A 12,214-nucleotide genomic window follows, 5' to 3' on the forward strand; every position below is an offset into this window, starting at 1 on the left:
CCGACATGCTTGAGCCTTCGTCTGAGACGTCTGAAGAAAGCCCGGGCACCAAGGAAGCCGAGCCGAAGAAGCCGAAGCGCCGCTGCAGCCGCCGTCGCCGCTGCAGCCGCCGCCGCCGCTGCAGCCGCCGTCGCCGCTGCAGCCTCCGCCGCCGCCGCTGCAGCCTCCGCCGCCGCCGCTGCAGCCGCCGCCGCCTCTCTGACGGCTTCGACAGCTTTGCCACCTATTTCGGAAGGGTGCTGCAGCGGGTCCAGGAGGGCCTGAGCCTCTCGCAGGAGGCCGTGAACGTCATGGATTCGTTCGTGAAGGACATCTTTGAGCGAATCACCGATGAGGCGGCGCGCCTGGTCCGCTCCAGCAAGCGCTCCATCCTCACCTCCAGAGACATGCAGACCTCCGTGCGCCTGCTGCTGCCTGGGAAGAGGGGCAAGCACGCCATATCCAGCGCCACCAAGGCAGTCATTCGGTACCTAACCGGCAAATGAGCTGCCTCCGGACCACCTGAGCATCGCAAACCAAAGGATCTATTCAGAGTCACCTCAGTTTTCTTAATAAGAACTGTATTCTGATAAACTTTGATCGACTTTATTTTTTAAAGTGTGTCATCCTGCTAATTTTTAAACATCTTTTTTACAAAGAACTAAATATTATCAACTACATTTTAATATATCTATGGTCTAATTTGCTCAAAATGAAATAGTGAGTTTTGTTCAATAATGTTGCATTATACCACTTTACTAAAGAGTGAGTTCTTTTATCTTTCTAGGTCAACCTTTCACAGGGTCTGTAAGATAAAGTTATTTACCTTTTTCACTCTCATTTTCTCATGAATGTATGGCAAAATTTTCCAGAGATTCATTATGTACCGTAATGACAACAAATTAAGTGCAGGAACATGTATAAGAATTCAACAGACATATTAGAAGAGATATTAAGGAGGTTTTCTTTTTCTTTCTTTTAAATTGAAGTATAGTTGATTTACAACGTTGTATTAGTTTCTGGTGTACAGCAAAGTGATTCAGTTATACATATATATAATCTTTTTCATATTCTTTTTCATTACAGGTTATTACAAGATATTGAATATAGTTCCCTGTGCTATATTGTAGGACCTTGTTGTTTATCTGTTCTATATATAGTAGTTTGTGTCTGCTAATCCCAAACTCTTAATTTACTCCTCCCCCCTCCTTTCCCCTTTGGTAACCATAAGTGTGTTTTCTATGTTTGTGAGTCTGTTTGTTTTGTAAATAAGTTCATTTGTATCATATTTTAGATACCACATGTAAGTGATATCATATGGTATTTGTCTTTCTTTGACTTACTTCACTTAGTATGATGATCTCTAGGTCCATCCATGTTGCTGTAAATGGCATTATTTTATTCTTTTCCATGGCTGAGTAGTATTCCATTGTATATATTCCACATCTTTATCCATTCGTGTCAATGGACATTTAGGTTGCTTCCATGTCTTGGCTATTGTAACTAGTGCTGCTATGAACATTGGGGTGCAAGTATCTTTTCACATTAGAGTTTTCTCCAGTTATGTGCCAAGGAGTGGGATTGCTGGATCACATGGTAACTTTATTTTTATTTTTTTAAGGAACTTCCATACTGTTTTCCATAGTGCACCAATTTACATTCCCACCAACAGTGTAGGAGGGTTCCCTTTTCTCCACACCCTTTCCAGCATTTATTATTTGTAGACTTTTTGATAATAGCCATTCTGACTGGTGTGAGGTGATACCTCATTGTAGTTTTTGAAACCGTGCACCTCAGATTGGGACTTGAACCTAATCTCACCTCAGATGAGACTCGAACCCACCTGACTTGCACCTCAGATGGGACTTGAACCCACAATCTCTGGCTTAGGAAGGTACTCAAATCCACAATCTCCCAGGTAAAACTGCACACCTGGTCTCAGGACTTAATGAAGTTCAGGTTCTTTATGTCTCACTGCAGAAGGAATTCAGTGAGAGGAAAAGTGATAGGTAAGAAGTAGATTTATTGAGAGAGATACACACTCCACAGACAGAGTGTGGGCCATCTCAGATGGTGAGAACGGGCCCCCACGTATGGAGTGGTTAGTTTTTTATGGGCTGGGTAATTTCATAGGCTAATAAGTAGGAGGATTATTCCAACTATTTTGGAGAAGGGGTGGGGATTCCAGGACTTGGGCCACTGCCCACTTTTTGGCCTTTTATGGCCTGGGAACTGTCATGGTGCAGGTGGCTGTGTCATTTGGCGTATGCTAATATATTACAATGAGCATATAATGAGGCTTGGGCCTAGCCTAGTAGGTTCTAACTGGGCCTATCTTGGGCCTAGCCTAGTAGGTTCTAACTGAGACAGGATCTTAGTTCCCGGACCAGAGATTGAACCCACGCCCTTGGCAGTGGAAGCATGGAGTCCTAACCACTGGACTGCCAGGGCATTCCCCACACTGTTTTGATTATTGTAGTTTTGTAGTAAGCTTTGAAATCAGGGAGTAGGGCCTAGCCTAGTAGGTTCTAACTGAGACAGGAAGGAAGGAGGCAGGGGACAACCATTAAAAGAATGACAGCCATTGGGAAGAACAGGATACCAAAAAAAAGCGGTTAGAACCTACCTGGAAATTGTTCATGACAAGAGGTCCATATTCCCCTATAACATTTTCCCTATTATAATCATACCCAGTCACAGTTCCTGATCATTTGATGTTCTTAAAAGATACCATTATTATTCACCAAGGGCATAACATCTTCCCTTAATGAACTATAATTCTGCAGGGACATAGTTCACATTTATTTAAATTTTTAGCTGTATCCACTGAACTTGATTTTATTTTTTGCATTTTTAGATCATAAACCATATGGAGTTAATTATCGTTCCTGAATTAATTTTAGTGGAAGGGAGAGTTAGACAAATGTGTTTTAAGTATATAATGAATATTATTTTTGTTCTCCTCAGTACCCTCACTGTCTATCAGAATATCTCCCATATATATTGTTTCATAATGGGTTATAAATATAAATAATTTATGTGTGGTTTAAAATGCCTCACAGCCGGACAAAGTGAAAGTCTCTTTTCTAATCCATATTCCTGCATCCCACTCCCCAAAGGTAACCACTGCTATTGTTTGATTTGTATTTGGCATGCATTTTTCTGTGCATATTGAAATACACATACGTAAATAGATACAATGGTTTACACATTAACTGATTTGTTTGTTAGATATGAAATTGGAATCACAGAATAACACTGATCTGCTACTTATGTTCTTCATTTAACAAGATGTGTGCTTTTTAAATTGTTTTCATTAAGGTATGATTTAGAGAAAATAAAATTCACTCCTTTCAGTGTCCAGTTCTATGTCTTGAAAAGTACACACACTTGTATATGTACACTTGTATACAGTTGTATAACCCCACACCACAATCAGGATATACGAGTTCCATTATGCCAAAAAATTCTCCTGTGCCTTTTTGTAGTCAACCCATTCTCCCCACCTCAACCCTGACAACGACCTATTTGTCTTCTGACTCCCAAATTTTGATAGCTGTAGGTTTTCACTTTTATTTTCATTTTAATTCTGTTCTATGTATTTTTAATTGAAGTATAGTTGATTTCTGTTCTACGTATTTTTGATTTCCCTTGAGACTTCCTCTTTGACCCATGAATTAACTTGATATGTGTTGCTCAGTTTCCAAGTTCTTAGAGATTTTCCTGTTATCTTTCTATTATTAATTTCTAGAATTTTATTCCATTATTGTCAGATAACACATTCTGTTTGGTTTCAATTTTTTTAAGCTGTTAAGGTTTGTTTTATGACTCAGGATATAGTCTATCTTGCTGAATGTTCCATGTGCATTTGAAAAGAGTGTGTATTCTGCTGTTTTTGGGTGGACTGTTGTATAAATGTCAGTTAGATCTAGTTGGTTGATGGTGGTGTTCAGTTCATCTATAACCTTGCTAATTTTTTGTCTACTAATTCTATTACTGAGAGAGGAGTATTGAAGACCCAAATTATACTTGTGGATTTGTCTATTCCCCTTTCAGTTCTGTCAGTTTTGCCTCTTGTATTTTAAGACTCCGTTGTTAGATATAATACATATTTAAAATTGTTGTATCTTCCGGGTGAATTGACTGACTCTATTTATCCCTGGTAACTGTGTTTGCTTTCAAGTCGACATTGTCTGATAATGTAAAGAATCTATAGATTCTCCTGCTTTCTTCTGATCAGTGTTTGCGTGGTGTATTTTTATTCATTGTTTTACTCTTAAGCTACCTATATCATTATATTTGAAGGGAGTTTCTTGTAGACAACATAGAGTTGGGCCATTTTTGTTTTTTGTTGTTTTATAAATCCATTCTGACGATCTAAGTCATTTAGTTATGTATTTAGACCGTTGACAATTAATTATTGATATGTTTCTATTTAGATCTACCACTTTATTTTGCATGTTTTGTTTGTCCTCTCTGTTTTTCATTACCCTGTTCCCCCTTTCTTTGGCTTATCTGAATGCCTTTTAGTATTTCATTTTAATTTTCTATTCTGAATTTGAATATATCTCTTTGCATAATATTTTTGTGGTTGCTCTGTGGATTACAAACTCCCTACTTAACTTTCCACAGTCTATTGAGAATCAATACTCAGAATCATTATGTTACCACTTCAGTTGATATGTAGAAACCTCACCTTAATAGATCCCCTTACCCTCCCCCCTTTACATTACATTTGCCTTATGTATTATAACTACACTGAAATCTACATAGATACCTACTATAGCTACTTTATTGAAAACTCCATCTGTTAATGTTATATTTTGCTGTGATTTTCCACTATTTACCATGATTTTGGAAACCCATTCAGCTGCATCTTCATATTCACTTTCTCCCTAGATCTCCATGAATTCTAAATTGGTGGAAATGTAAATTGGTACAGCCACTATGAAAAACAGTACGGAGGTTCCTTAAAAAACTAAAAATAGAGTTGCCATATGATCTAGCAATCCCACTCTCTGAGCATATATCCAGAGAAAACTCTAATTCAAGATACATGCACCCCACTGTTCATGACAGCATTCTTTACAATAGCCAAGACATGGAAACAATCTAAATGTCCATCGACAGATGAGTGGATAAAGAAGAGGTGGTATGTATATACAATGGAATACTACTCAGCCACAAAAAAGAATGAAATAATGCCATTTGCAGCAACATGGATGGACCTAGAGATTATCATACTACGTGAAGTCAGAAAGAGAAAGACAAATGCCATATGATATCACTTATATGTGGAATCTGAAATATGATACAAATGAACTTACTTACAAAACAGAAACAGACTCACAGATATAGAAAACAAACTTATGGTAACCAAAGGGGAAGCGGGGGAGGGAGTGATAAATTAGGAGTTTGGGATTAACATATACACACTACCATATGTAAAATAAACAACAAGAACCTACTGTATAGCACAGGGAACTGTATTCAATATCCTGTAATAAACTATAATGGAAAAGAATATATGTATATATATCTATAACTGAATCACTTTGCTGTACGCCAGAAATTAATACAACATTGGAAATCAACTATACTTCAGTAAAAAAAAAAAGTAATATAGGTCAATGTTAATAAATTAAGCAATACCTTGGACAGCATTGAATGCCAGTGTCCAGAGAAATTAGAGCATTTAGAGCCCTGGTGGCTTCAGGATACAACGGGAAAAGCTTTAGAGTAATTTCAAGCTCACGTACTGAGCAGGTACCCATAGCAGTTCCCCTGATTTACTTCACCTCTCCTAACTTCTTACCCTTATCTAAATTATAGGATTAAATAGGGACTTCCCTGGTGGTGCGGTGGTTAGGAATCCGCCTGATAGTGCAGTGGACATGGGTTCGAGCCCTGGCCCAGGAAGATTCCCACATGCCTTGGAGCAGCTAAGCCCATGAGCCACAACTACTGAGCCTGCATGCCACAACTACGGAAGCCCACATGCTTAGAGCCAGTGGTCCACAATAAGAGAAGCCACTGCAATGAGAAGCCTACACACCACAACGAAGAGTAGCCCCCACTCTCTGCAACTAGAGAAAGCCCACGCGCAGCAACGAAGACCCAATACAGCCAAAAATGAAATAAATAAATACATAAATAAATAAATTAAAAGAAATGTTTAAATTATAGGATTAAATAGGTAACTGAATAAGTGCTAAGAGTAAAGGAGATACAATTTAGAGTACCATTTGTTTACATTCATTTCCTACCCTCCATATCATCTTTCTCAGAGGAGACGTCTGTTCTGACTGATCCCTTTCTACCCACCATCTTAGAAAGCAGTCATTCACATAATCCCCATACTTAATTCTCATCATCATCAATCATCATCACCAACACCAACATCTGCATAAGAGGTCACTGTGTATATGAAGCGTTTGTCAGTCTTCTTTCATTATCACCCTCCAGGAGCCCTTTCAGACATTTTTTGCCTAATTACCCCCAGCCCCACTCCCCAGCGGAATGTGAAATTGTTAATACTCCAGATGTAGTTTATCTGTTTATGTACTGTGGTCCTTTGGAAGCTCACAGACCGCTGTAATATCTATGAAAACCCTAACCTCAAGAACCAATCTTTGACCTCTTGGGGGTGATGTCATCTGTTGAGAATGCATGGTATGTTGCGATTAGGGCAAAAGCTGGAATCCCATTCCTGCTCCATACATCCCTCGATCCACACGAGAACATCTGTCATGATTAGATGCCCAGCCTCGATAGACCATCCATGGAGCCACCCTCATCCCTCTCTGGGAGAAATTTCACTTTCCTCTCTGTGTCCTCAGATGCCCTTTCCTCCCTAGCAGGTACAAGCAGCCTAATCATTTCCATAAGTTTTCACAAAGGACAGAAGAAACACTGGCTTCAGACAGCTTCTGCTTCCAGCCTGGTCACAAACTTCCCACGCGGCAGGGGGAAGGAACACCAGGCTTGGCTTCCTGCTGCTGGGAGGGATAACACAGGGAGAACAGAGATTAACCACCTCAGCAGTACATGTCCTGATACCTTTGCTAAAGATCTGCCACCAGCGACTAAAGGTGACCAGGCTGCCAGGTCCCACCCCTGGCTCTGGCTGTTGGCGTGGGGAACAACCTCTTTGCCATTTGTCTCTGTGCTCAAGAGCACTTGCTTTGTAGTCACACACATCCAGGAAGAGAGGATAGTGATACATCACTAGTGGGGCTGTTGTGAGATTAAATCCAGTCACTAACATGAAGAACCTAGAGCTGGGCCCCTCTAAACAACCTGCTTCATAAATAGTAGCCCTTTCCTCCGTCAATCAGAGAGCTCATGTGGTCCTCACCCGCCCCTTCAGTTGGGGCCCCTTAACCAGACTGCAGGTCAGAATCACCTTGGGGATCTTTTTCTAAGCCCTCCTATGAATTTCCCTCGTTGGCGGAAAGAGGGCTTCTGTATCAAAAGCCACTCAAGTTATTCAGCCATGATAATATGGGCCTTAAAAAACAGATATGCCCATTTGGCACCCGTAGTGCGTGGCAGTGTCCATTTCCCCTTCATTCCACCAGCATCAGTTATGAACAGCTTTTGTCTTTATTGCTAAATATGATCTCTTCTTTTTTCCAGACCAGTCCCAGTGGAAGAGTCACCTCAGCAGGTCTGTCCTTAATGTTATAAATTCACAGGCTCCTCCCCTAGGGTTGCCAGATTTAGCAAATAGACATACTGGATGCCCAGCTGAACTTGAATTTCAGATGAACAAAGTAATACTGCATGTGACAAATTTACACAAAAAAGGATTTTTTGTTTATTTTAAATTCAAATGTAAATGGTTTAAATATAACCTGGTAACCCTACACATGGAGGGATCTGGAGGGGAACCAAGGTGCTCCAGTCAACAACCGCAGCTGAGCCCCTAGCAGAAGCCAGAACCCATGCTCATCCATGTGAGTGAGCTCTCTCAGATGTACCAGCCTAATGGAGCCTCCAGCTGATGGCAGCCCCAGGTGAGACACCACATGGAGCAGAAAACTATCCAGCTGAACCCAGTCAACCCACATTATGCTGAGAAATTTAAAAATGGCTATTGTTTTGGTGGTGTTTGTTAAACAGAAATGGACATCTGAACCGTGTAGTTTTGGTGAACTCTCTTCTTCTATAGTCTGTAATCTTTGGATAAGATAGGGACTTGCTGCTCTTTGAAGGTTCGATAGGACGTCGTGATAATTTTGGCTATAGTCTCTGTGTGGGTTTATACGTGGGTATAGTTTTTGAAATTTCCTCAATTCCTCCTGGGATTCCCAAGATAAATGTTCACGATGTATGATTTTCATCATACTCTTGGAATTTTAGGAATTTATTCCTGAATTCCCTTCCACAGACGAGGCTCCACTGCACTCATGCTTGTGAAGGGAAGGAGAGGTATTGCTACAAACTGCTCCCGGAGGCACATGGAAAGCCGTATCCTCAGAAGGTGCCTTGGTGACTACGTTGTCAGAACAAGGGGTGTTTACTCATTTCAAGAAAGGGTTTCTCAAAGAAGGTGTCCTGAAACACTTTCTCCTGCTACAGGGATAGCCTTGCAAGGAAGCCACTCTTCTTGAGTACACATAGGATGCCTTCCCCAGACCTCAGAGACATATGCATTGCAGTCCTGGTCCTTTCTGACTGTCCCAGTGCAGCACTGCTGGGTGGGTACGTCTGTGCAGTTCTGGGGTTCATCAATACGAAGACCACTACCCTTGTGGAAATCTGAGCCACATTCTACAATATCACCTTTATAAGGAATAAAGTTGATGTATTTTCACCTTATTTTTCATATTTCTTAGTTGGTTTAGAGTCAAGATATGGAGAAGGGGTGTATTTTCAAGGCCCCTTAAAGACTCAGTCATTTTAGAGCAAGACCATAGGAATAGTTTGGGACCCGGCGAGACACAGAAAAGGGAAAGGAGCTGTGGATCTATTTGTAGACCCACTCCTGAGGGCAGAGTAAACATGTGCTCCATAAGGGCAGGTTGGTTCAAGAACTTTGAAGGGAGAGGGCCTGGGCTGTGCAACCTGTTTGTTCATCCAGCCTCACTAATCAGGTAAGTGATTCTCTAGATAGAGGAGTGAGCGTATAGAGAGGTTACATGGGTTTGGCCGTGGCTGTCCCTCCACGTGGAAGAAAATATTGGGAATGGAGGCTAGGAATTCCCCAGGAAAAAACAATGTATCGTTCAATTGACCCAGGTTTCTGCCTATTAAATGACTATGATGTTTTAGGCCTGCCTCCCTGGAATAACTCTGAGATTTGTAAATGACATTTTTGCATATGTATCAAGATCATTGGGTTACATGATTACAGAGAGTTCGTAGTTCTCTGCCACAGATGGCTAACTGCTTAGCATGGGCTGTGACAGTACACGTTCACCCTCAGAGGGAGGGCTAACTCATCTGCAGGAACCCTACATACTTCCCTGGGTCTCTGTGTTCTGATAATACACCCCTACTGTCTCTTTAAAGCAAACACAATTCCTGACGACAAGCACATGTTTTGTCCCACGAAACTGGACAGATTTTTTTGCCAGTTGCCGGGGTCCCAGTCTAGTGCTTCAAATTAGTATGTTTTCCAAGTGGCAGCCTGAAGAGCTACGGTGTTTTGCTTTAAGCTAAAGACAAGGGGGTGGAGGAGGGTGGGGAGGTATTTAAGGTGGTGGAGGACCTGCCTGAGCCAGGCGGTTACTATACTATAGAAACGTGACGTCAATAAGGCGACCTTGAGGACTTTTTAATGGAGACAGAAGCGGCCTGGCAAGGAGAGCAGGTTTCTCCTTTAGGTGTTTGGAACTGAGTTGGGAGAGTGGGTACCCGCGACGGGGGCTGGACCACCCTGCAGTGTGGGGAGACAAAGGGACCCACATCCGGGTCACTTCTTTCCCGCTTTGGGGGCTCGGTGCCCGGGCTGTCTCGTAGGCAAAGCCATTGGGGTCCTGCCCGGCCCCAGTGGGTGCGGTGTCCTGCTCCAGGGGTGTCCTCGAGCCACTTTCCTTCTAAAGGCAGGGGCGTGGAAGGTGAGACAGGTAACGACTCTAAGCCTCAGCTTTCCCCTCTGTAAAATGGGGATAAGGATGCTTTCCCTAAAGGGTCTCTGTGAACATTTAGCGATAACACGTGAATAAGCCGATGGTCCTGTGGTTATCGCAGGATCATGGATGTTTGTATGAATTCAGGCCACTTCTTATTCCTTTTCCACTTTGTTCTCAGGGGACATATGAGGAAAGGAGAAGAAAAAGGCCCTGGTGGGAAGCTCATTGTACCTTCTGGTGGTTAGGATCACTACCCAGTTGTTTCAGTGTCCTTGTCTCTAACGCAGTGCCTAGCACGGTGCGGGGCACACAGTTACACCAGTAAAGCGTGGTGATTGCTTGATCTGTCTCTCCCTGTGCAGCTCCTCATGCTGGTGGCCTTGCTCATATCAGGTGTCTGAAGGAGGCAGGTTCTGAGCATCTGTGTCCTGATGGCTGCTGGAGCTTCTACTCCAGGTTCAAGGGCAGGAGAGCCCAACACTTCACATCTTTCTTTGGATATGCCGCCTGGCTCAAGTGAGTTCATAGATCTGATAAAAGCATGTTGTGGAATAGCTCCTGTGAGGTTCACAAAATGTACAGAAGCTACTTTGATTTAATCATGGGAAAGAGGTTCAGCACTTGGGATTTCCATCAGCAGCTACATGCTTTGTAGTAACCCTTGAGGCCCGTCTGATAGAAGTCTTTTTTTCCCCTTCCTTCGTTCCTTCCTTCCTTCCTCCCTCCCTCCCTCCCTCCCTCCCTCCTTCTCTCTCTCTCTCTCTCTCTCTCTTTCTTTCTTTCTTTCTTTCTTTTTTGGTGCTGAAAAGCAATGGATTGTCCATTTGGGAAGGAAGTTGGCCTTTAACATTCATTAGTAATAAATATACCTAAATTATTCTCACCTTTTACATAATAATCAGTGATTCCCTGGTATCTGTCAGATGAGTATGGAAATATGCAGTAGTTAGATCTTCCTAACAATTTGACATTGTAATGTAGATTCTTCCCTGGTGACTATGGTTGTTTTTCCTTTTATAATGACATTTTTAAAAGAACCAGACAATTTCCAAGTGTTAGTTGAAAATGTCAGTGATAGAATTTATTTTTAAAAAAGCATTTGTTACTTTAGAGTTTGCCCTAACAGAATGATACTCAGCTACATTCCCTGAAATAACCAGTTCCTCCTTAATATCATTATGATTTTCCTGAGATATAATGTTTTTATTTCTGTACTTCAGAAGGAAATGAACATCAACTTTCCCTAAATATTTGGGCATACTTTATTGCATATGATTATTTTGGTTATTTGATGACATAGTGTGGATCTGTTAATGTACAAGAGCATAATTGTAAGAATTTTTCACCTGATTAACTTAATTGCATCAGAGAATTATGAATATATAAATATATTTCAAATATTATGTTGAGGTATGGTTAACATACAAGATACTGAGCATATTTAAAGTATATGGTCTAAGGACTTCCCTGGTGGTCCAGTGGCTAAGACACCACACTCCCAATGCAGGGGGCCTGGGTTTGATCCCTGGTTGGGGAACTAGATCCCACATGCCGTAACTAAGAGTTCGCATGCCACGACTAAAGATCCCACACTCCACAGCGAAGATTCCGCACACTGCAGCGAAGATTCCGCACGCGGCAACGAAAATCCTGTGTGCTGCAACTAAGACCCGGCACAGCCAAATAAATAAAATAAAAAAAAAATAAAGTATATGCTCTAAGTTTTGATATATGTATGCACCTGTGAATCTAATACTACACTCAAGATAATGAACATATCCATCACCTCAAAAAGCTTCCTTGTGCTCCTTGGTAATCTGCCCACCTAGCTCTCTCCTGCCTCTGTCTCTACTTCAACCTACCTCATTCTCATACAACTACTGACTTTTGTCACTTTAGATTAGTTTTCCTTTCCTGTAATGTGGAAATATTCCATTATATGGATATACCACAATTTGTTCTATCCTTTCACCTGTTAATGGATATTTGGGTTGTTTCCAACTTGGAGCTCTTGTAAATAAACTTTCTATGAACATTTGTATATAATTCTTTGCTGGGACATACGTTTTCTCTTTCTAAGTAAATACTTAGAAGAGCAACGGCTGGGTCATATGGTAGTTGTAAAATTAACTTTGTTAGAAACTGCTAAATTTTTT

General features: G+C 41.5%; 1 protein-coding gene across 1 annotated transcript; it reads left to right on the plus strand.

Moving 5' to 3' along the window:
- The first annotated feature begins 5 nt into the window (after positions 1-5).
- On the plus strand, positions 6-485 carry LOC132357155 (histone H2B type 2-E-like). Its single transcript, XM_059910446.1, has 2 exons — positions 6-76; positions 236-485. The coding sequence occupies exons 1-2, from the start codon at positions 6-8 to the stop codon at positions 483-485; spliced, it is 321 nt and encodes a 106-aa protein (XP_059766429.1).
- The last annotated feature ends 11,729 nt before the right edge of the window (positions 486-12,214 follow it).

The sequence above is a fragment of the Balaenoptera ricei genome, chromosome X (assembly GCF_028023285.1).
Source record: "Balaenoptera ricei isolate mBalRic1 chromosome X, mBalRic1.hap2, whole genome shotgun sequence".
Taxonomy (NCBI): Eukaryota; Metazoa; Chordata; class Mammalia; order Artiodactyla; family Balaenopteridae; genus Balaenoptera; species Balaenoptera ricei.